The sequence below is a fragment of the Salmo salar genome, chromosome ssa09 (assembly GCF_905237065.1).
Source record: "Salmo salar chromosome ssa09, Ssal_v3.1, whole genome shotgun sequence".
Taxonomy (NCBI): Eukaryota; Metazoa; Chordata; class Actinopteri; order Salmoniformes; family Salmonidae; genus Salmo; species Salmo salar.
Genome location: NC_059450.1, coordinates 38,454,426 through 38,479,370, shown reverse-complemented (window position 1 = coordinate 38,479,370; position 24,945 = coordinate 38,454,426). Strand labels below are relative to the sequence as shown.

General features: G+C 40.4%; 1 protein-coding gene across 2 annotated transcripts; it reads right to left on the bottom strand.

Moving 5' to 3' along the window:
• Positions 1-822: 822 nt before the first annotated feature.
• Positions 823-23,474, bottom strand: LOC106611304 (homeobox protein Nkx-2.1). Of its 2 annotated transcripts, XR_006770994.1 has the most exons (3): positions 22,654-23,474; positions 19,630-21,783; positions 823-1,027 (listed from the first exon to the last, which is right to left on the bottom strand). XR_006770994.1 is itself a non-coding variant. In XM_014211350.2 (2 exons), the coding sequence occupies exons 1-2, from the start codon at positions 23,018-23,020 to the stop codon at positions 21,116-21,118; spliced, it is 1,035 nt and encodes a 344-aa protein (XP_014066825.1). In that variant the 5' UTR covers positions 23,021-23,474; the 3' UTR covers positions 18,441-21,115. The 2 variants fall into 2 exon arrangements, 1 of the variants encoding a protein (XP_014066825.1); XM_014211350.2 differs by lacking the exon at positions 823-1,027 and having other exon boundaries at positions 18,441-21,783.
• Positions 23,475-24,945: the final 1,471 nt, after the last annotated feature.

Below are 24,945 nucleotides of genomic sequence, written 5' to 3'. Positions count from 1 at the left end.
CATTCAAGTGTGCATGTGTGTGTGTGTGTGTGTGTGTGTGTGTGTGTGTGTGTGTGTGTGTGTGTGTGTGTGTGTGTGTGTGTGTGTGTGTGTGTGTGTCACACAAGGGATGGGAACCTGCCTGGCCTGGCCCACAATGGTGTATTTCTCTGTGTTGAGGGACTGTGGGAAAATCTCCTTCCCCTATTCAGGTCGACATTTTCCCCTCTTTTCATATAATGAGGGGAGAGAGACTAATGAAGGAAGGCAACAACAGAAAAAGAACAATTAACAGCAATAAGAAAGCAGTGAGTACTCAGAGCTGATCCACATAATGTCCTGGTGGAGGGGTTAATCATTTTAGGAAAGGGTTTAGAGACTAGCCTTTCACTTTAATTCATTTCTAGGGGGATTTTTCCTCTCCATGCAGCAGGAAGGGAACTGTAACACTTGACATCTTTTGACATGCTGAGCTGCGGTTGTATATTCCCACGCCGAGAGGAGCTCGAAAATTAAATGCTGCTCATTTCATTTGTCTGATTTACTGACTGACTGACTGACTGACTGACTGACTGACTGACTGAATGTGTATGATTGACTAACAACTGACTTCCCTTTAATATAAAAAATATAAAATAAGAATATGATTCTAAATTTGATTCTGTGCTCAGCAAATATCTTAGAAATTGTGCTGTAAAACAAACAATCATTGAAATAACATGAAACAATCTTTGCCCAAACCGGTTCAATTTAGGCTGCAATGTATTGTATGAAAGGTGCAAAACAAATACAAGTTTATTGTAATTATTATGAACTGGATAACTTCATGGCTATGATCAATTATTTGAGCTTTATTTAGAACAGGAATTTGGGGCATTTACAGGTCTAAAGAGTTTGTGTTGGAGTAGGGAGGAGACAGTCATGGGGTGGTGGTGGAGGGTCTGAAGAGGGATTGAGGCTGCCTCTTGCTGCTCCACCATCAGCCACCTGCAGCACAGTAAAAAGCAGCTTATTTAGCCCATCTGTCTGGTCTCCACTAGCAGATGATCTTGACAGAGAAAGAGAAGAGACAGAAGAGGGAGGGGGAGAGAGTGGCAGGAAAGGAGAGAGACAAGTGGAGTTGGTTTCTGAAATATTGTATTTTTGTTGGGGAATTTATGATATCCACTTTTTCCTGTTTCAATTTGAGAGCAATATTCAGTACACACCTATACTGGAGATGCCAGGGATATTTCTGACCTTCAGCTTCTTTCCGAAGCTCAAAAGAAGTGCTAGTTATACTTAACCAATTAAAAACTAAATAATGTAATTTCCTGTGTCTGGACTCATGTTAAACAACTACAATTTTAAAAAGACAAATGCAATACAGTAACAGTGTAAACTGTAGTATTAATACCAGGCCCTATATTTCTTGCCTACCAGATGCTCATCATCAGCGAGGTTTCTAAACATGCACTTGACTAATCAATGAGGGTGAACAAGCACTTAATGCAAACAGCTGTAAATATCCCAGAGTGAGCGTTTAATGCAAACTGCATAGCAGACAATCCCTGATAGTATACCTCATTGTCTCATGGAAAATGAAATGCATATATATAGTTTATCAAAAAATATATATTTGAAATCTTTTAATCATTTTATTTTTGCCTTTTCAAAAGAAGGACTGGACAGCACAAGTAAAATGTACACGAAATATGAACAGCAAACAACCAGACAGGCGAAGCAGGTGCAGGTAATTAGCCTTTAGCTTTTACATTATTTAAACAAAATTAAACAATTAGAATGGCAACGAAAATGACATGATTAAAATGCATTAACAAGCTACATCTGCTAAACACTTGTATGTGACCAATAAAATGTTGATTTGATTTGATTTAATCTGCTGTTAAAGTTACTTAACTGTTGAGAGCATTAATAAGTAAACACAGAGTGATGATACTCGTCAGGCTTTTAAAGCTGTCAGTTATAGTTCTGTTCTTCTCCACCACCCATCAGTCAGCAGTAGAGGATGTAGCTAACGTCAGAGCCCAGACTGTTCCGGGTTCTTAATATAATAAAGATCCGGTTTCACATGCAGGTAGACGTTCAAGAGCCTGACTGACGCTCAGACCGACTTGTCCCCCTTTTTTGTTGAGTAAAGTTTTCTTACTTAATCTACTTATTTAGCCCATCTGTCTGGTCTCCACTAGCAGATGATCTACTTAATAAAATAGCTATGGCAGAGCAGGGTTGCAATCAATTCCATTTCTATTTTGGCCATTTTGGAAGACAAACTGTCAGACCAATGAGAAAAATTGGAGTTGATATTGGTATTTTAGTGGAAAATGTTACTGTATTGACATGAAATTGACCCCAGCACTGTGACAGTGCTAGGTAAACACAAGTCCCTATGCCTATTGCCTAAACAAGGGAAGAAGAATCAGGAGGGGGGGAGAAAGAAGCCCCCTCTCACCGTCTCAGCTGTGACAGTAACCAGGGTCCTGGGGAGCCTAAAACGGGGATCAGGAGTGAAGTGCAGTGAATCGCAGGAGTGCTCCAATGACTCTGCAGAGGGAGCATGTTGATGGTTATCTGGTTATTATATCCTCACAACTAGGAGCACTCCAGTCTGTCTGCCATAGATGGATATGTGATTATAAGGATATTGGATATTATTCATATCTTAAATTATATTCAGTTGATGAAGAGATTTGCGTAGACAAAGACATGTTTTTCGTTTTGACTCTAGTGGTAGCAAATAGCAATATCAACCATAATTTTCTGACATTTGAGGTATCAATTTTAAGAAAAAAACTATGTTTTCATAGAGGAAAAAAATGCTTTTGAACTTGTTTTAGTATTGTGGAATTTCAATACAATCTGACAAATTTCTCTTTCTCACTGAGTCGTGGCCTTGCATGGCTTCTTACCAGCATACACCACCCCCCCCCCACTCTCTCTCTCTCCAACTCCCCTCCCTGCCCCCACTTTGGGACAACTGCACCTGTCACCTGGGGGCCCCTGCCTGTCTGCCTCTGCTGCCTAGCCTCCACTACACTCAGGAACCATTTACATAACCTCATTTAGCAGTTCACAAATCAGGGCCATTAAGAGCAGCTACAGGAACCAAGGGTTCTAATTTAGCCTGCCTTTCACAGTGGGGAAATTGTGCGGCTCAGGCCTACAAATAAAGAGCCAGGGTCTTGGCTTTGATTGTTGATTGTGATGGTAAATGTACCGATGATTAGAACAGATTTTCCCTTTTATTGATTTTCTGGCAAATCGCAGCGTGGGATTGGTCCTAGTCCTGTGGTGGGGTGGGAGGGACTAGTATGGGGGGGGGGGTGTGAGGTCAAGGAGCGCTAGTAAGGGGGGGTTATGTGCAGTAGGCTTTAGTATTTGAACATTTATCAATGTCTCCTTTAGGATGAACTTCTATAAAGGTATGAAGAGACAAATGCAATTATTCACATCTACCGGCTATTTATCAAGCTTAACTATATCATCATTTTTATTATTTTTTTTACATCAATGTCAATGCATAACATAAATAAAAACCCAGGATTTGTTCATTCAAAACCTTCCAAAAAATAGTTAATAGACAAAAAACACACCATATTTCAATGAAGTCATTATTCCTCAACCTTGTTCATATGCTTCACAAATGACCATGCAACCATGCATAGAAATCATGTGAAGCATTTACTTAAGCCTAAACTGCTTTTATTTTTCATTAATGTGACAGCAATAAACAAATCCAGTGTCAATGAATCGCACAAGTCAAGAGCTGTAAAATTATTTTCAATCAGCATTCAATTTGGCAAAGATGGGGGGTGGGGGGGTTCATAGAATAAGGGGCTTGAATGATTCAAATTTCCACTTGTTCACTGCCAAAACTGGAGGTGCCTGGCTACAGTGGTGGTTCGCTTTATGGGCCATTTTAAGGGGCCATCCTCAATTAGTCAACAAATCAAAACTTCTCTCAGTAGCCTATAGTGCCTAGACTTCACATATGTTTGCACTTCAAGCTGGAATATAGGGGGTGAGGTGGAGGCTCTGCATGCAAGAGATGTAACATAACATCAGCAAACCCACAGCTGGGATTATGTAAGAAAAACAACACCAGAAATGGACACACCATGTGTATAGAATATAGTATATGACAACATCGGAGGCTGGGGCATACCAATGGAGGCTGCTGAAGGGAGGATGGCTCATAAAAATGGCTAGAATGGCACAAATGGAATGGCATCAAACAAATGTCAACCATGTGTTTTATCTATTTGATACCATTCCACTAATTCCGCTCCAGCCATTACCACGAACCCATCCTCCCCAATTAAGGTGCCACTTCTGTGGGTCATACACAGTATAACGTTAAAATGTGTGTGTATGTGAGGTACGATTCACCAAAGTGTATGCCCCTGCCATGTCCAGCTTGATCAAGTTGCTCCAAATACCGATTGAGCTGTTTCACTTGAGGCTAATTTATGACAAGTGCACAGAGCAGGTTTGTGGGGGTGGGGATTTAGTAGAATGGTGCTTGAGAATGCTATAGCAACGGCATAGTCTAGGGGAGATAGGCCTCTGGTACAACCACAGTAAAGTAGCTGCAGTAAATCATGGTAACAATAATAACACACTAAAAGATAATACAAAATATATATGATGTGTGTGTCAAATTCAGCCCTGTTTGATCAAAATAAAAGCCCTTTAGTCACACCTGTTTCTTTCAAAGTTGATCAAAACATTATTTCTAAACAGAAAATCAAGAAAAACACATTCTAGTTTTGTTTTACATTTGGTTGAGTTAACAACTAACGTGAATTCAACATGAAAAAAAACATCATCACCCTGTAATTGGATTTAGATTTAAAAAGTTGGGTGAAAAAAAAGTCAATAATTCCCTCACCTTGATGACTTTCTCCAAATCCAATCAGTTTTCCACGTTGATTCACGTTGGGTTTTTTTTATATGAAGTGGAAACAACATTGATTCAACCATCTTTTGGCCAGTGGGCTGTAATTGGTGGTACGTTACAGGCCGATGTTTTTAACTTTATGATGTTGTTTAGAATCCACACATGTATAAAGAGGTGGACTATAGTTTAAAAAATACAATCTGTAAACCACATTTTGTGTCTTCAAGAGATTGTCAACGCATTGCCTACAAATCAGACTTTCCATCCTGGCATTCATGAATTCTTGTTAAAACGCTCTGTGGCTATAAACAACTGTTGTTTCTGTGTAGACCTAACGAAATTACATTTAATGAACAAGTAATTGCTAAAGATAGAATGGACGGTTTGAAAGCAAACAGCCTAATTGATTTGCATTTTCCATTTTTTTGCGCTCGGGCTCCGCCCTTCGAACCCCAACCGGCATTGTCTGTGAGCTTCTATTGATTTGTCTGTGTGTGTATCCCTCCGCATGTGTTTCCCCTCATTAACGGATAACGGGGTCCTGATTACTCCCATCCCCGTGTTTAATGTTCCTTAATGTCTACTTTGTTCCCGTGTCATGTCGGAGGGCAGCGGGGATAATGAACGGGTGGGTGGGCCAGAATGGGATTGTGTTGGATGTGGGGTATTAAGGAGGATCAGCAGTTAGGTTAGAATATCAGCACCTTTGAGACAGACTGGGTCGCAGCATGTGGCCTGAATGCCCCCCCCCAACCGTTTCCGTTTTGGCACAAAAATGACTTAAAATGATCTATAAATCAATAGAGAACATATGCCTTCACTGTGCACATCGTTGGCAGTATAATTAAAAAACAAAAACAAACAGTTATTTGAAAGAATAGCCTGATCGGAGTGCAGTCAATGTTACTTGGAACAAGTTTCTATGACCATGGGGTGTAAAGTATTAAAGGTAAGCCTATTGAACTTGTAAACTTTGTTTTATAGACATATTTAGCGCCTCCAAAAACACACAGAGCTCCAACTGTCTCCATACGCCTAGACCTAGGCTACCACCGATTTTCGTTCCTTCAGATTTGGCTTATTACTGACCATGAAACAAATGGTAGGTACAGTGTTCATTGCATTCAACTGCTGGGCGGGAAATAAAATACAAAGTAGAACTACCACGTTACATAGACCGAATTGCATGTTAGCTAATTGTTAATTTAAACTGCTCGCAGCGGCTAATTATGTCTACACAGCCAAGACTATTTATTTGCATGATGGACTAACGCCACCTGCCTCCGCGCGAGGAGGCCCGCTGCCAGGGCAAACTATATAATTACAGAACAGTGGTGGGGCAATTTTTGACTGGCGTGCCTTTTGTGTCGCATGAATTCGTCCTAATGGCATATTTCATTAGGGGGCCAATGGCACCCCTCCCGATTGGTTCTAGAACAAAACGGACGCCTTCCAACGTCTCAACAGGTTCTAATGCTATAGCCTAGCCATCTTCACACCGACCACTCCCAGTATTTTTCATTGGGCTGCAGTTATTTTGCTTATTTTGGTGTGAGTTAAATAGACGTGCTTTGCCATTCTCAGCCCCGACCATTGAATTGGTCAAACATATACTTAGGGGGATTATTTTTAGTCTGAAATCATCATGCTGTCATGTCATAGTAATTCTGAGGTTATTAGGGAATAAGGTGTCTTGATTGGATTGCTTGTTATTTTGGCTTGTTATCAATAGGCTAGTTATTTTAGTAACCTTTTTACCTCGTTTTGTTCACCCTTTTAAAACACTCCCTCCGTTGGGCACTGTGGTTTGGCTATAGCCTACTTGTGCCTGTCACTGTAAAACGTTTCCCTGTAAATTTACAGCATTATAATGGCAGCAGAGTTGCCAGCTAAATACTGTAACTCTGCTGACAGTATAATGCTGTAAATGTACAGTACAGCATGTTACCGTAATATGTTTTATGGTACCAATACTCTTACTGTAATGTTTTTTCTGCAATTGTTGTGAATGGATGAATTAATGAAATTCATTGATGGGAGGCAGGGTTTGTATTTTACAGTAATTGCATGGGATTACAGCATATCAAATATATATATGTATATTTGGTCTTTAATATCACTTGCACTTCTAGAGGCTTTAACAAAGGCTTCCAAACTTGCAGTGACTACAGGGAAAAACAGACCAAGGACATGGCAAATACTCAACCATTAAAGGTTTGCGTTTTGAGGTCACTCCAATATACACATTTAATTGTTAGGGGTACTACTACCACATATCAGTTAAATTTGTACAGCACTCCCACTCACTGGTGCCACAAATGTAGCCTCTTACAAAATATGTTAATGAGCCAGAAATAACAATACCATGCACCCACTACTGATCAAAAGATTTTTGGGCTTTCAAAATACAGTAGGGTACTGTATTATATAGGGTGGAATTACAGTGCCATTTGAAATACAGTACTTATTTAGACCAACAATTCATTGGAATTTATATGGTACATTGATGTTAGTTTTATTGTATACCTGTAATACTGTAAAAAAAAAAGAGAGAACATTTCTAACACCATCAACATCTATAGGGCTTGCAGAAAACTGCATTTAGGATATGTGGTATAAGGTTGCCATAATGCCTGCCAAATGGACAACTTATCAAGGCATAACTTATCAAGGCATTTGACATATAAAAATGACATATAAAAATGAGATATTTAGCTGATAATAATTTCATTTAATAATTTCACCATGCCAGATGAGTGTTTTTGAACACTCTGCTTTTTGCTAAATGTGTCATTGATCTCCCATGATATTTCGATATCCACGTTGGTCTAATGAGGATTTTAACGGATGTTTTCTGTTGTTGCTGTTCCATGTCAATAGGAGCAACTGTCAAAACAACTTTTCTCTAACTTCCCGTCTACTTCCGGTTGTAAATCACACAATGTTTTTGAATACGCACCAGGTTTATCATTAAATTCATGAAAACGTTGTCATTTAAGATATATGTAAAATTGATATTCTTATTCATGGGTTAATTTACTTCAACCTGATGCCTTTCGATTAAAACAAATACAAATAAAATTACTTATCGAAAATCTTTATGAAAGGCATCAGCTAGAAATAAATTGATCCACGAATAACGAATATAGTTTAACATATAATAACCAGATTTTCAATAATTTTATGATATGCTTGAATCCCATTCAAAAACAGTACGGGACTTGAAACAGGAACTAGGCGGGACTTTCATAGTGTATTGTTTAAATGAGGCGCAAAATTGCCCAGTGCATCTTGGTTGGGTCATTAATGCTGTATTAAAGCCGAATAACTCTTGTTTTCTCTGTTTGACTGTGGCAGGGGAGTGAGAGCATCCATTGCAACTCCTCTAAATACATTTATCCAGTTCACTAAACCCGTTGTGAAAGCAGACTGAAGCTCAGTAGGTGGCTTGCAATGTCCTCCAATTAAGTTCCATTATGTTAAACCTTTTGCCGTTTGAAATATAGCCGCAGCTATTTTAGTGGTGGATAGCGGGGTTCTTTTTTTCTGCGCCACGCGCGCAGGCAATCAGTCTATATTAAAAGGTGCACGAGGAAGAAAACAAAGTTTGTCAGTGAGACAGGAGAAAGAGACGATTACATGCCAAAGACCTCATGTTAACACAGTTAGTAATGGCTCGGTGGCTACGAAAGGACACCCACTGGTACAGTAGCCCACAAGGCAGCCTGGTCTCAGAGCAAAACATATTTTATGTTACATAAATCCCTGCCACTCCATTTTGTATGATATGTTAAGTTACATTACATTGGCCAACGAATGTAATAGCAGTCATACAATATAGTACGAATTGTAGGATGCATTGTAGCCTATGTTACGAAATCCAATTCGTATGATATGTTACGAATGTAAATTTGTACAAAATGTTATGAATTTGCAATATATATGATATGTTACGAATTCTAATGTGTTGTTGCTAACATTAGCTAGGTGGCTCATGCTAACGTTAGATAGGTCGTTAATGGTAGCTAGGCTAGGGGTTAGGGTTAGGGGTTATGGTTAAGGTAAAAATCGAATCAAATTTTATTGGTCGCATACACATATTTTGCTGATGTTACCCCAGGTGCAGCGAAATGCTTGCTTTGTAGCTCCAACAGTGCAGTAATACCTAACAATACACACAAATCCCCCAAATAAAAAGAAAGGATTTAAGAAATATCAGGACAAGCAATATCAGGGTCCGGAATATAAATATATACAGTATCAGTCAAAAGTTTGGACAAACCTACTCATTCCAGGGTTTTTCTTTATTTTTTGAAACTATTTTCTACATTGAAGAATAATTGTGGGGACATCAAAACTATGAAATAACACATATGGAATCAGGTAGTATCCAAAAAAGTGTTAAACAACAACAAAAATGTTATATTTGAGATTCTTCAAAGTAGCCACCCTTTGCCTTCATGACAGCTTTGGAATTCTCGCAACCAGCTTCATGAGGTAGTCACCTGGAATGCATTTGAATTAACATGTGTGCCTTGTTAAAAGTTAATTTGTGGAATTTCTTTCCTTCTTAATGCGTTTGAGCCAATCAGTTGTGTTGTGACAAGGTAGGGGTGGTATACAGAAGATAGCCCTATTTGATAAAAGACCAAGTCCATATTATGGCAAGAACAGCTCAAATATCCAAAGAGTAATGACAGTCCATCATTACTTTAAGACATGAAGGTCAGTCAATCTGGAAAATGTCAAGAACTTGAAAGTGTCTTCAATGCAGTTGCAAAAACCATCAAGCGCTATGATGAAACTGGCTCTCATGAGGACCGCCACAGGAAAGGAAAACCCAGAGTTATCTCTGCTGTAGAGGATAAGTTCATTAGAGTTACCACCCTCAGAAATTGCAGCCCAAATAAATGCTAGAGAGTTCAACTAACAGACACATCTCACCATCAACTGTTCAGGGGAGACTGCGTGAATCAGGCCTTCATGTTCAATTGCTGCAAAGAAAACACTACTAAAGGACATCAATAAGAAGAGGAGACTTGCTTGGGCTAAGAAACATGAGCAATGGTGATTACACCGGTGGAAATCTGTCCTTTGGGCTGATGAGTCCAGATTTGAGATTTTTGGTTCCAACCGCTGTGTCTTTGTGAGACGCAAAGTAGGCGAACGGATGATCTCCACGTGTGGTTCCCACCGTGAAGCATGGAGGAGGAGGTGTGATGGTGTGAGGGTGCTTTGCTGGTGACATTTTCTGTGATTTATTTAGAATTCAAGGCACACTTAATCAGCATGGCTACCACAGCATTCTGCAGCAATACGCCATCCCATCTGGTTTGCGCTTAGTGGGACTATCATTTGTTTTTCAACAGGACAATAACCCAACACACCTCCAGGCTGTGTAAGTGCTATTTGACCTGGTCTCCACAATCACCCGACCTCAACTCAAGAGATGTTTTGGGATGAGTTGGACCGCAGAGTGAAGGAAACACAATCAACAAGTGCTCAGCATATGTGGGAACTCCTTCAATACTGTTGGAAAAGCATTCCAAGTGAAGCTGGTTGAGAGAATGCCAAGAATGTGTAAAGCTGTCATCAAGGCAAAGGGTGGCTACTTTGAAGAATCTAAAATATATTTTGATTTGATTAACCTGTTGGGGATAGGGGGCAGTATTTGCACGGCCGGATAAAAAACGTACCCGATTTAATCTGGTTACTACTCCTGCCCAGTAACTAGAATATGCATATAATTGTTTGATTTGGATAGAAAACACCCTAAAGTTTCTAAAACTGTTTGAATGGTGTCCGTGAGTTTAACCTGTTGGGGATAGGGGGCAGTATTTGCACGGCCGGATAAAAAATGTACCCGATTTAATCTGGTTACTACTCCTGCCCAGTAACTAGAATATGCATATAATTATTGGCTTTGGATAGAAAACACCCTAAAGTTTCTAAAACTGTTTGAATGGTGTCTTTGAGGATAACAGAACTCATATGGCAGGCAAAAACCTGAGAAGATTCCTTACAGGAAGTGGCCTGTCTGACAAGTTCTTGTTCTTCTTGGCTCTGTTTATTGAAAACTGAGGATCTTTGCTGTAACGTGACACTTCCTACGGCTCCCATAGGCTCTCAGAACCCGGGAAAAAGCTGAATGATGTAATTCCAGCCTCTGGCTGAAAAACATTAGCGCGTTTGGATAGTGGCCGGTCAGAGTACCATCAGACTGAGGCTCGTGCACGAGGGGATCCCATGTTTTTAATTTCTCTCTCTTTGAACGTAAACACGCTTTCCCGGTCGCCTTCTGAGAGCCCATTGGAGCCGTAGGAAGTGTCACGTAACAGCAGAGATCCTTTGTTTTGGATAGAGATGACAAAGAAGGCCAAGAAATGGTCAGACAGGGTACTTCCTGTACAGAATCTTCTCAGGTTTTGACCTGCCATTTGAGTTCTGTTATACTCACAGACACCATTCAAACAGTTTTAGAAACTTTGGAGTGTTTTCTATCCAAAGCCAATAATTATATGCATATTCTAGTTACTGGGCAGGAGTAGTAACCAGATTAAATCGGGTACGTTTTTTATCCAGCCGTGTCAATACTATGCCAAAAGGATACTCCAAAATTAAACAAATGTAATAAAAATGACAAGCATACATTCCCCAAGCACCCCACCCCACTCTATACAACTTTAATGTCATTCCAATCTCAGCAGACCCCACCATGTGAGCCTCTTCAGAAGGATGATGTGGGATGGAAGAGGGGCCTAGTCCCACATGGCATGCTGCTTCTCAGCTGTCTCAGAGCAGACTTTAGGTTAGCTCAGCCGGACTGCCGGTCCACAGAGAAATGTGGCTAATTAGCGTATGTATCAATGAAAGCCTGTGATTGAGATTCTGCGCATGTCCACAGCCTCATTGACAGCCACGCCTGCCTGACCTGGACCTCGTGAAGAGCAGCAGTAGCTCGTGCCAGTTTGTAAAGCAAGTGATGTAGCTTTGCATTCGCAACGAACGAAAAATAAGTCCTATTTAACACTCTTGATGTTCACTATCAACGGAATACAACATCTTAAATGGTAATCAAAGCAAATTAAAATATTATTATTATAATAAAATAATATTAAATATAGTATATCCTAATGTCTGCTTATATAAAGGCTACTTTATTCCTGATTTATTTAGAAGAGTATGTCCATGCAGGAAATCGAGTGCTCGGTTCCAACAATGACCCATGAAATCAGGGCCATTTCCCTATACATTTTAATGGCCATTTGAAAATAAAACCATGAATTGTCAGTTGCGGGATAATGCATTTTCTAACCCATACAACCAAAAAATTTACATTTCATGTCTCTTCTCCCTCCGCTCCTCGCCCATTCAGGACGCTGACTGATTGCAGCTAGAGTAGCCTAGACTATAGCCATTAAAATTATAATGTTCACAGAAGAAACAAAATGAAAAACAAAGGTATAAAAATGCGTGTTTTTGTTCCTGTCAGAGGGGGGGGAACTCTATTCAGCCGGGCTATAAAGGCGCTCTGCGATGCATTTCATTGCTGCAACAATTATGCTGAAAAGGTCAAGTACAGCATCTTGTATTCAGCTTTGCATGACAAGCGTCTTTCCCAATGGCACCCTATTCCCTACATAGTGCAATACCTTTGACAAGAACGCCATGGGCCCTGGTGAAAAGAAGTGCACTGTATAGGAAACAGGGTGACATTTGGGACGTATTCAAGTTGTATTTCACTTCGCAATTGTCCCTCTGGTGCTTTGTTCACACAATTGCTTCAAACACCAGATAAATGCAGGACAATTAAAGATTTTTTGCTACCAGTTTGACAATAAGATTTACCAGAGAGGTGGTGATTGCAGTTACCGTGTAATTGTCCTATTTGTCATGCACGGTAAGCAAGGAATGTTTGCTTGGTGTGATGTTCATTTAGAATAACTCTTAGCGAGGAGGCTTGAATTAAGTCATTTTTACAAATCCTTCCTTATTCAGAATTACATTAAATGTATTGTGTAAAACTGTCTATCAGAATAGCAGACAAGCACAGCAGAGCAGAGCTACAAAACCGTCTTCAACAGCATTGCATTCATCAATCATCAGTCTGTCCTCACAATAACTCAGAGGCACATTAATAGGCTCATTATCTGTTTATCAGATCGGCATAAACCAGGGCTCTCCAACCCTGTTGATGGAGAGCTACGGTCCTGGTTTTCACTCCAATCCTAATGTAGCACACCTGATTCTAATAATTAGCTGTTTGGTAAACTGAATCAGGTTAGTTAGAACTGGGGTTGGAGCAAAAACCTACTGGAGGATAGCTCCAGGAACAGGGTTGGAGAGCCCTGGCCTAAACCCTGTAAGTGTCCACAAACCATTTTGCACATCGATTTCGAGCTGGTAAACAGTCAAATGTATTGACTTCAAAACACTGATTTGTCAGAAACCACATTAATCATTTGGGTCAGACCAATGTTTCCTTGCGCCATGCAGACGCCTATAGTCTACCTACAAATATAGTTTTAGTAGATTGACTTCATGATTTACTATAGCAGTTTATGTTTTCAGAACAGCGCAATTTGCAGTAGACAGGATGTGCAGAATATTAGATGCTAATGACAGTTGAGTAGATTCTTCTCTCTTTGGAGTGTAATAAAATATGCTTAGATTTTAAGTAGAATTCTGAAGTAGGATTTTGTCTTCGTGGTTTTAATTAAATGAATGTTAATCATCACTGCACAGATATAGAAATACTTTAATGAGTATATACAGTACCTGTCAAAAGTTTGGACACCTACTCATTCAAGGGTTTTTCTTTATCTTTACTATTTGCTACATTGTAGAATAATAGTAAAGTTATCAAAACTATGAAATAACACATATGGAATCATGTAGTAACCAAGAAAGTGTTAAACAAATCAAAATATATTTCATTTTTTTTTTTCTTCAAAGTAGTCACCCTTTGCCTTGATAACAGCTTTGCACATTCTTAGCATTCTCTCAACCACCTTCATGAGGAATGCTTTTCCAACAGTTGGGAAGGAGTTCCCACATATGCTGAAGTTTGGATAATATGATGTAGGCTAAAATGTTAAATTATTTGTACACTGGGCTAACAAAGAGTTCATGTAGGCTACATGAGTAAAAGGCTATACCAAAACGTATTTTTTTCGAAAAACGAGTAAGCTTCTAATTTTTGTTTACATTGTCTTCAAAACAAACATTGTTCGGTGTCTAGCAAGACTCGTCATTGATCTCACAAATGATCTCATCAAATCTTTGATCTCTAAACAATCTAGGTAGACATCACCCAAGAAGTTGGGTGGCCGGTAGGGGTACCTGCACTCATCAGGGCCTACATCAACCAACTTGTTATTTACATCCTCCTCCTGATTGATTTATGAGCCAGCTTGGATTTGGAGCTTTTAAAAGATATCTGAAGTCAAATGCGTAAAAATATCAAGCTTTTGGCCAAATAGTATATGGCACTTTCCAGAATATGAAAATTATGTTGGTTTGTTTTAAATGCCAGTTTGTTAAAGCTTTGTTTACCAAACCTCTTTCTGGTCAACTTTCCCTGATTGTAAATGCGTGTGAAAATGGTCAAAAGTTGTAACTCTTGACTTAATTATCAATTGAGGAGCAAAACTTTGATGCGTTGGGGGACAATTATGGTTTTCCACTCAGAAGTTAACCCCCCTTGATTAGCATTGGATGAATGTATCATAGGTCTACATCTTAGTCTGAAGTTAACCATTCTAACGTTCTCCCTCTTGTTACTCAACTCAAATATTCTCAACTGAGGTGGTCTTCTGGCTATAGTGCACTGACAATTTCGAAATACTGAGGTTACCACACAGGTCTTATAGGCTGGCTTAAATATAGTATTTCATTATATAGTGTTGCATTTTAAATGAGAGTAAATAAGGGAAACAAACCCTTAACTCAAGTACACTACATGGCCAAAAGTATGCAGACACCTGCTAATCAAACATCTCATTCCAAAATAATGGCCATTAATATGGAGTTGGTCCCCCCTGTGCTGCTATAACAGCCTCCACTCTTCTGGGAAGGCTTTTCACTAAATGTTGGAACATCGTTGCGGGGACTTGCTTCCATTAACCCACAAGAGCATTAGTGAGATGTTGGGAGCGATTAGGCCTGGCTCGCAGTTGGCGTTCCAATTCATCCTAAAGGTGTTCGATGGGGTTGAGGTCAGGGCTCCGTACAGGCCAGTCAAGTTCTTCCACACTGATCTCGACAAACCATTTCTGTATGGACCTTACTTCGTGCACAGGGGCATTGTCATGCTGAAACAGGAAAGGGCCTTCCCAAAACTTTTGCCATAAAGTTGGAAGCACCGAATCATCTAGAATGTCATTGTATGCTGTAGAGTTAAGATTTCCCTTCACTTGAACTAAGGGTCCTAGCCCGAACCATGAAAAACAGGCCCAGATCATTATTCCTCCACCAAACTTTACAGTTGGCACTATGCATTGGGGCAGGTAGCATCCGCCAAAACCAGATTCATCCGTCGGACTGCCAGAGGGTGAAGTATGATTCATCACTCCAGAGAATGCGTTTCCACTGCTCCAGAGTCCAATGGCGGCGAGCTTTACACCACTCCAGACGACGCTTGGTATTGCGCATGGTGATCTTAGGCTTGTGTGCGGCTGCTCTGCCAAGGAAATCCCTTTCATGAAGCTCCAGATGAACAGTTGTTGTGATGACGTTGCTTCCAGGGGCAGTTTGGTAGTGAATGTTGCAACCGAGGACAGATGATTTTTACACGGTACGCGCTTAAGCAATTGGCGGTCCCATTCTTTGAGCTTGTGTGGCCTACCACTTTGCGGCTGAGCCGTTGTTGCTCCTAGAAGTTTCCACTTCACAATAACAGTATTTGCAGTTGACTGGGGTAGCTCTAGCAAGGCATGCATTTGACAAACTGACTTGTTGGAACAGTGGAATCCTATGACGGTGCCACGTTGAAATTCACTGAGCTCTTCTGTAAGGCAATTCTACTGCCAATGTTTGGCTATGGAGATTGCATGGCTGTGTGTGCGATTTTATACAATTGTCAGCAATGGGTGTGACTGAAATAGCCGAATCTATTCATTTGAAGGCGTGTCCACATACTTTTGTATATTTAGTGTATGATTGCCTTGAAATTAGGAACTAATTGCTTTTGGGTTGATGGAGATCTGGGGACGGTAAAGCCAGGAGGACTTGCCAGAGTTGTACAATGTGACCGTCTAAAGACGAGCCTTAAAGAGAGCGATGAGAGCACACACGCTTCCAACAAATAAGTCATTCTAAACAGCTACAAGCCCAACACAAAGACCACACACCGTGCTACAGATATGGTCATGTAAGCCTGAGCCTCTCGGGGCTCTTCCTGAACAAAACAAAAGCACACAAACAAATACCTAATAGAACGCTGTTCTGTTCTATCTGATGCTGCTGAAAAGATGTCGCTTGAAAATGTCCCGAATTGTCACTAAGTTAACGTTTTAGGTAAATGGTAGGGCTTTAGGACTATAGTAACAGATCACAATAAGAGCGACAGAGGATTCAATCTCTTTGTAAATTAAAGATGTTAAAGAAATTTGGGGGTTTACCTTTTATTGGGCTATAATCATAAATCCGTTTAAGTATTTGTGAAAGATTCAGACTTCCCTTTAAATGAACAGTGCAAAATCTCAGCCAATTTAATTTCCATTGCGGGATCGGTGACAATTGTGTCAAATAATTTGTAAGAGTGTTCCAGTGTGATCACTGAATAGTAGCTCTATCAAATAATGAATTGAAATGGACAATACATTGGCATGTATTTACACAATACCATTATGACCAATCAAGTATTGATAGCCTACAATGCTAAGTAACCTATATAATCAAATTATTGGTAAATGGATGGATTGTAAAAAAGCAAACTTCATTCGTTTGCAGAAAACCACCAGTTCTCCTTTTACCCATTTCACAGGTATAGGCTAAAACGGCAGGTGTGTTGAAAATGCATCTCATGTGCTTTATATTTTCCTGGCAGGCAGCCACAGCCAGCACAAAGATGAGAGCGCTTGTAGGTAGGTAGCCTATTGGGGAAGGACAATTCTGGGGGCTAGAGGTTGCAAGATATAATATCAAACATCACATGCAGAACAAATAGGCACTGCAGAAGCTGAACAATATCGTTTATATAGAGAATAATCGACGAAAAGCTCTATTGATTGATTTAATGACTCTTATAAATGAAAAGTAGAGAGCCATTACAATCAGTGCCTCTTTAAAATCCACGCACACTGCTGTGCTATATGGAGCAAAGTCCCCACAGTAAACTGGACGTCTGGGGTACTGTTAATTGCGTTGCCCATTTCTGAATTTCGATTCGTATTTCAGTCTTAGTCTAAAACAATGCTTATTCAAAACGATATTTAGTGAGATAAAGTGAACGGTGTTGATTGGTTAAGATTTAAATGACATGCAATCACGTCTGTAACTGAGCCAATAGATAGATACCATCGACCTGTGGTTACAGACAGGGCAACGTCACTGCACCTATGCCATAATGGTACAGCTGTTGTAATGGGACGCTACAATTCACCTCCCCTCGATGAAAGCTCGCGCTCAAAAAATAAAATAAAAATGGCGCCCAAGGGCGTGCTTCCATCAATGGCTTGCCATACTAACCCCGCGCTGCAATGTAGCCAGGGTAGGGATGGCACACAACCACCTGGGCCCTTAAAGTCAAAATCAATAAGCTATATTAAAAGTCAATTCTTTTTTTCATGAACAATTGCACAAAATAATTTGAGATAACCATACACAATCTGAAAATATTAGGTTTAATATTCCCTTTAGGTCAAATGCACAGTATATGAACATGGAGCCTTGGACTAAATTTCTGTCACATATGTTTATAGCATAAATATGCGAAATATCATAACGTAAATATAATGCCTAAAGTGGGCCTAATGCATAAAATAAAAAGCACGACTCTTGTGTAGCCGTTTGCGTCATTTTCGTGCTGAAATAATGACAGTATTTAGGGGTCCGGTGCAGTTAAGACTAAAGTATTTTGAGATAGCCCTTTTGGTTGTTGTTCAATAGCTTATATTTTGCAGACTTAGGAAGGAGCACGTATGGCTATTCATAAAGACCACAAAATATTTGCAATTCCCATAATATCACAGTAACATAACAATAATAAATATTATTATAATATAATTATTAAAATAATATATAACAATATACACTGAGTATAACAAACATTAGGAACACCTTCCTAATATTAAGTTTCACCCCGTTTTGCCCTCAGAACAATTCAATTCGTCGGGGCATGGACAAGGTGTGGAAAGCGTTCCACAGGGATGCTGGTCTATGTTGACTCCAATACTTCCCACAGTTGTGTCAAGTCAGCTGGATGTCCTTTGGGTGGTGGATCATTCTTGATACACACGGGAAACTGTTGAGAGTGAAAAACTGAGCAGCGTTGCAGTTCTTGACACAAACCGGTGCGCCTGGCACCTACTACCATACCCCGTTCAAAGGCACTTAAATATTTTGTCTTGCCCATATATCCTCTGAATGGCACACATACATAATCCATGTCTCAATTGTGTCAAGGCTTAAATATCGTTCTTTAACCTGTCTCCTCCCCTTCATCTACACTGATTGAAGTGGATTTAACAAGTGACATCAATACGGGATCATAACATTCACCTGGTCAGTCTATGTCATGGAAAGAGCAGGTGTTCTTAATGTTTTGTATACTCAGTGTATAATATCAAAATAGTTGCAAGTCCTTTACATTACAACTAAATTACAAGAACACAGAGCTCGTCCCACACAATGGACCTATGGGTCCGTCCCACACAATGGGCCTATGGGTCCGTCTCACACAATGGACCTATGGGTCCGTCTCACACAATGGGCCTATGGGTCCGTCTCACACAATGGGCCTATGGGTCCGTCTCACACAATGGGCCTATGGGTCCGTCCCACACAATGGGCCTATGGGTCCGTCCCACACAATGGGCCTATGGGTCCGTCCCACACAATGGACCTATGGGTCCGTCCCACACAATGGGCCTATGGGTCCGTCTCACACAATGGGCCTATGGGTCCGTCCCACACAATGGACCTATGGGTCCGTCTCACACAATTCATTTGAAATGTACCATTTATATGTTAAAACATTCTAGAATCAATTAAAAACCACAAAATCTCTTCTCCACCGCATGCAAATGATACCTTGACGAGCCAGGGCCAACTGCTTAACATCCTCAGTCAAAATAATATCTTATTTGATAGGCCTACATTGAAGACGCCATTCCACGTGATATAAGTAAATTACATTAAACTTCTAAAATTAAAGACTGCAGGCTATGTCATAGAATTTAGATTCGTGTCACTCTTCTACAACATGTCTACGTTCAAGTTTGCAATAAAATAATATTTGTACTTAAATAGGCTGTAAAAGAAATGGTGACCAAGACGTAGCCTATAAACTATGGATTCAGAACAATGGAGTAAAAATGTTAGGGCCTATCCAAAGTTTTTGTGCAAAGATAGTTAAAATGAACTTATCAATACGTAAACAGGGGATGCTGGTGGGTAGCCTACGCTATTTTCCTTTCAATCCCAGTTGATTTATCGATTATTGATAAACGTAGGCTTAAATCAAATAAAATGTTATTTGTCACATGCGCCGAATACAACAGGTGTAGACTTTACAATGTAATGCTTACCTCTGATAAGAGAAGATGATTTGTCTTGCGAAGTTATTTGAGATGAATACTGTTGTTTGGCAAGGGATTTGGTCGGTAAGACGTTCTTTTAGTCAGCGCGTGTTTGATCTCCAGTGTTAAAAAGAACGCTTCGAGAGCTCACCTAAATGACTCACCCAAACCAGAAACAGGCAGAGAACGTAAGAACGCTAGGAACCTAAAGGACGCCGAGTGCACACAAAGACCTGGCCTGAGTTTACCCTGCATGATCCAAGTGAGATAGCGTGTACACAATACACGATTTGTGAGGCGCCGCGTTTTGTAGGAACGGCCACCGAGTACCACGAACCACATCTACTAACAACCGTTGATTGTAGCTATACTAAACGTGACCAAAGAGCCTGGAATTGGGGTTAAGCTCTTTCAGGCAAAAGTTAGCACTAGGCCAATAGCAATTTAGGCTACCTACATAGCAACACTTAGTAACAACGATTTCGATCACACCTGGTCAAAAACAGGTTTTCATTAGTCATGCATTGCTTAAAATCCATGATTGTGTGCAGTTAACATAATAAGACAGCAAAAAATAATTTCGGTCTAAATTCAGACCTACTGAATTGACAAGCTAAAGTGGACTAAAGACAATATCATGCATTATTATAATTATAATCATCATCTTCATTATTATTACTACTACAATAATAATAATTATTATTATTATAATATGAATTTTTTACAGGTAAAGGCCTACAGGCCTATTCGTTTTCTCGTAGGCCTTTCTCGTAGGCCTATGTATTCTCTGAAACAGTATACAAAACAATTTCAATAAATGGATCTGAATGAATTTTATTTCCATAATTTATTAATAGGATTGTTTTGCTGTATTTAAGTAATATCTATCTATATAAGTTACAAGTAAATAAAACGTACAAATACCGATGGAACTCAAAGAACCAACCACAAGCCATTAATAGCGCTAAAAACTTTGTACAACAGATTGCTAAAAACTATATATTCAATTCAAACCTTTTACAGAAATATACAAGCTACGTTTTACATTAAATTCTATCATAAACCAGAGCCTTCTGTGAAAAAAATCGAAAAGCACCCACAGTTTTTCTATTGAGATCTTTATCCCAATGACCTACAAACAGGAGTAGGCCTATGACCTCTTGATGTAGGACTAGCCTTGTATAGCTTCAGTATAATTTACAGAAATAAGAAATCCACCTTCAAAGCGAAGATTGAACTCGCATATCCTCATAACTTAATCTGTCGAGTTTCTTTCTTCTCCTCTTACTGTCCTCATATCCAATTACATTTTAGAAGAAGAGCATGAACTACAATTCACCAAATGGTGTTGTTCAAAATGTACACAAAGTACAGTTTGTTTGTTTGTTTGTTTGTTTGCTTGTCTGTTGAGTGACTTTGCTGAAAAAGCTTCGACAGCAGTGTTGTATGTGATCATAGTTTGTCTGGCTGTCACCATGTCCTGCCATATAACAGATCACCATGTCCTGCCGTATAACAGAGCAGAGCACTGCAGGGCCGTGCCGTACTCGGCACTGGAGGAGTTCAGGTGAGAGAGGCCGGCTACCTGGGTCTGGAGAGACGGCGGGCTGGCGGAGTGTTGTGCTAGGTCTGGAGAGTGACCTGCACTACCCACCTGTTGGCTCTGGTGCTGACCTAGGCCTGAACCGTTACTGGACATGATCATAACATTGGCCCCTTGTTGGTGGTGGGCCTGGACAGTAGTGGTGGGAGTGTGGGCACTGCCTTGGCATGGCTTGCCGTCTTTCACTAACACAGGCACAGCCACCCGCCGAGGGGACTGCTGCTGACAGGAACTACTCTCCTGTTGCATCTGCTGCTGCGACACTTTGTCCTTCGCTTGCCTCTTCATTTTATATCGGTGGTTCTGAAACCAGATTTTGACCTGGGTCGGGGTGAGGTGGATCATGCTCGCCAGGTGTTCTCTCTCAGGCGCCGATAGGTACTTCTGTTGTTTGAATCGCCGCTCGAGCTCGTAGACCTGAGCCTGAGAGAACAGCACGCGCCTCTTCCTTCTCGGGGTGCTGGAGAGCGGGCCCATGCCTTTTCCCACGTCTACTAGCGAGCCGAGGCTGCCCATACCGCCCATGTTCATGCCCGAAGAAGAGCCCATGAAGCGCGAGACTGAAAGCAGAAATAGGCCATTGAAATTATGATAATATTACAATAATTACATTGCTTCAATAATTTTAACCATAACATAATACATAATGTGAATTAATTTAATTTAAAGCGTATATGTCTATGGCGTTCCTTTAAAACAAAGCCTAACATGATCATGGAATCATAGTTCTGTCTCCTAATGGAACAATTACTTAACCATCATTTGTATTTGAACTGAATTATATAGTTTACAACATATTTGAAGTTGCATGATTGATTGACATTAATTTACCTTGCAATCTGAAGAATAATAGGCTAATAACTCATTCGATTATACACCCCCACATGACAGGTGCATGAAACCTCTGTAGCCTACTCATAATAACGGACAAATAGGCAACAGGTGTCTTTGTTATATCTTCACACACCCTCGTGACATTAAAATACATTTTTATGAATATATCACAAACTAAAAAAGTTCACAATGAATTAGCTTTCTTTGAACCCAGTCCCCTATTCACTGGTAAACATGGTAGTGTTGGGTAGACTGGCAAAAAGGCACAGCACGTTGGGTGACTAAACTCAATAAACCAAACACTCCAAGGTAAACCGAGGTATAGGCCTAATATGTATCTGTTGCCAGGTGTAACATTTATTTTAAATTGACAAATCAAATCACTCCCTCTTGGTGAAAAAAAGATCAGTGTTCATGCAAAAACAAGCTGAAAAACAACACTAAAAAGTTGTAATAATTTCCATAACTCACTTCAGTGCAGACCAGAGCGTATGGATCTAGTGTAGACTAGCTAATATGATAATGCGCTAACAAAAGCTATACGCTCACCTGTTCGGTTTCATGCAGAGTAAAACTCAAAGGTACAGCCTACTTACTCGTGGAGAATCGCGGGTCTGTGTTGGCTCCGTACCAGCCAGTGGCCGTGGCGCTGCCTCTCATGCCATCCTGGTAGGGCGTCAGGTCGCTCATGTTCCCCAGGTTGCCGTTACAGTAGCCCCCCATCGCGGTGTGTGACAGCTGGGACACCCCCGTCGCAGTCATATGGTATGCCGCGGACACCGTCCCGTTATGGCCCATGTGGTGCTGCTGCATCATCGCCTGAGACACCTGCGGCTGCCGGTACGACGCGAGAGGTGACCCCAAGTTGTTATTCTCCATACTTACTTTCTTGTAGCTCTCCTCAAGAGGACTCAAGATATCGGAAACAGAAAAAGGAGTCGTATGCCTAGGGCTCATCGACATTGTTCTTGGGCTGTTGGAGAGGGGAGAAATTAGAAGGCTAGGCAATCTCTCCTGGTTTTTTTGGACCAAAGCCCCTCTTTCTCTCTGGTTCCTGTTGTCTCGGCGTCGATCCTTGCTAGATGAACACGTAGGTAGGAGAGTCGCCTGAAGTCCGCCTTAATTGCATTGAGTGGGAGCTGAGTTGAGCTGGGCTGAGCTTGGTGCTGCTGGCTTTCGTTTGTTTTAGCAGGGTGCCAGGTTTAAGCCAGAGGCGGGGCATCACCAACCAGGGCAACAATACAACGCAGCTCTATCCTCCTCTCATTGCACCCAAGTCATAATTTGACTTACGTGTTGGGCAAGCTGCAACATGAGCTCTGCAGCTCGCCTCCCACAATACCATAACCAACGTGCATGCATATACATGCGTATCATAGGCTATTAATGCGTATTATAGGCTATTGATATCAGGCTACTGTAGTAGCATTAGGTCGGTGGGTTATATATACTGTCGTGTGTGTGTTGTCATTGACAGTATAATGGTAGCAGTGGGCACAGGCACCACAATGCATTTTATTAACTGTAGTGGTGTTTACTAGGACCTCTTGATGAAAAGGGGCCTAGACGGACTTGAGAGTCTCAGAGCTGGAGAACCCACTCTGCATGCTTACCAAATGTCATCCTATTCCCTATTTGGTGCACTACTTTTGATAATGTTTCACGGTTGCTGGTCAAAAGTAATGCACTATATAGGGAGTGTGCGTGCCATTTAGGACACAGCCTCTGTTCTCTGAGAAAAGCTTGAACTAGTGACTTTTAATGGGCGTAAGAGGCTTCTGGTTGATTGCAGACGTGTTTTTGCATTATGCTCGCATCGTACTCAGACATGTAAAAGTGCACTTGGGAGGAAAATTGACGGATAAGTAAATAAATACACATCCGCGTGTTAAGTGGCAGCGCGTGAATGATTACCCCCTTTTCTATTTTATATCATTGTTTAGGCTCGAGGAGAGAGAGCTGTGAGAGCAGCGTGTCGCCCCAAATCCAAATTCAGATGCTCCACTTGTCGTCTCAGATCAGAAACCCATGAGCCATTCAAAATAAAACGCTTTTCAGGAGAGACCCTAAGGTAAAGTTAACGTCGCTCAATTTAAGTAGCCTAGCTCTAGGCCTACTCTCCTTCTGCAACAGAAGGCAGGCAGGGAGGGAGAACCACACCAAGTAACTTCCTCAGTGAGCCTCCTCTCGCCCCGATGCTCAAGGAGACATAATATTCTAACTCAATCAGGTTTCTCTTGGCTGCGTAAAAGTCAAATGCGCTTTGTTTTCCCTTCACCTTTCCAATGAAATGTTATTATAACACAATCCTGACATGACCTAAACCTATTTGCTCGTAATTTGAATATTGGTAAAGGAGTTTTATGTCAAAGGAAGGAATATTTGCTATTTGCTGTAATTCCAGTTACACGCGCTATAATCACAGGTCAGTATTTTGCTCGCTTTATTCAAGGAGCATGACATAAATGTTATAGCAAAATTAATTCAAAGGAATACGCTAATTGTAGCTAATTTTGCATTGTTGAGGACATTGAACATGTAGGTGGAATATAACACCACGAATTCCAATAATAATTAATATAATGATAATAATAATAACAATAATAAGAATTAAAAAAACAGACTGTTTTAGCTTTTGTTGGGACTGTAAGTAATGTCTCTCTGCTTTTGGTTGCTGTTTTATTATGCTAGTAAGATGACCAAATACATGCTTTTTCATATTTATTATTTAAGTAAGGAAAAATAAATTGATAAAAAACGAAAGTAGAATAACTAAACGTATATAGCTGCAAGGAGTAGATACACTTTTATCACTTGACACTCCACAATATACACAACTCACCCACTATGAATACTTATAATAATTATAAGTTATTATTATTAACTAT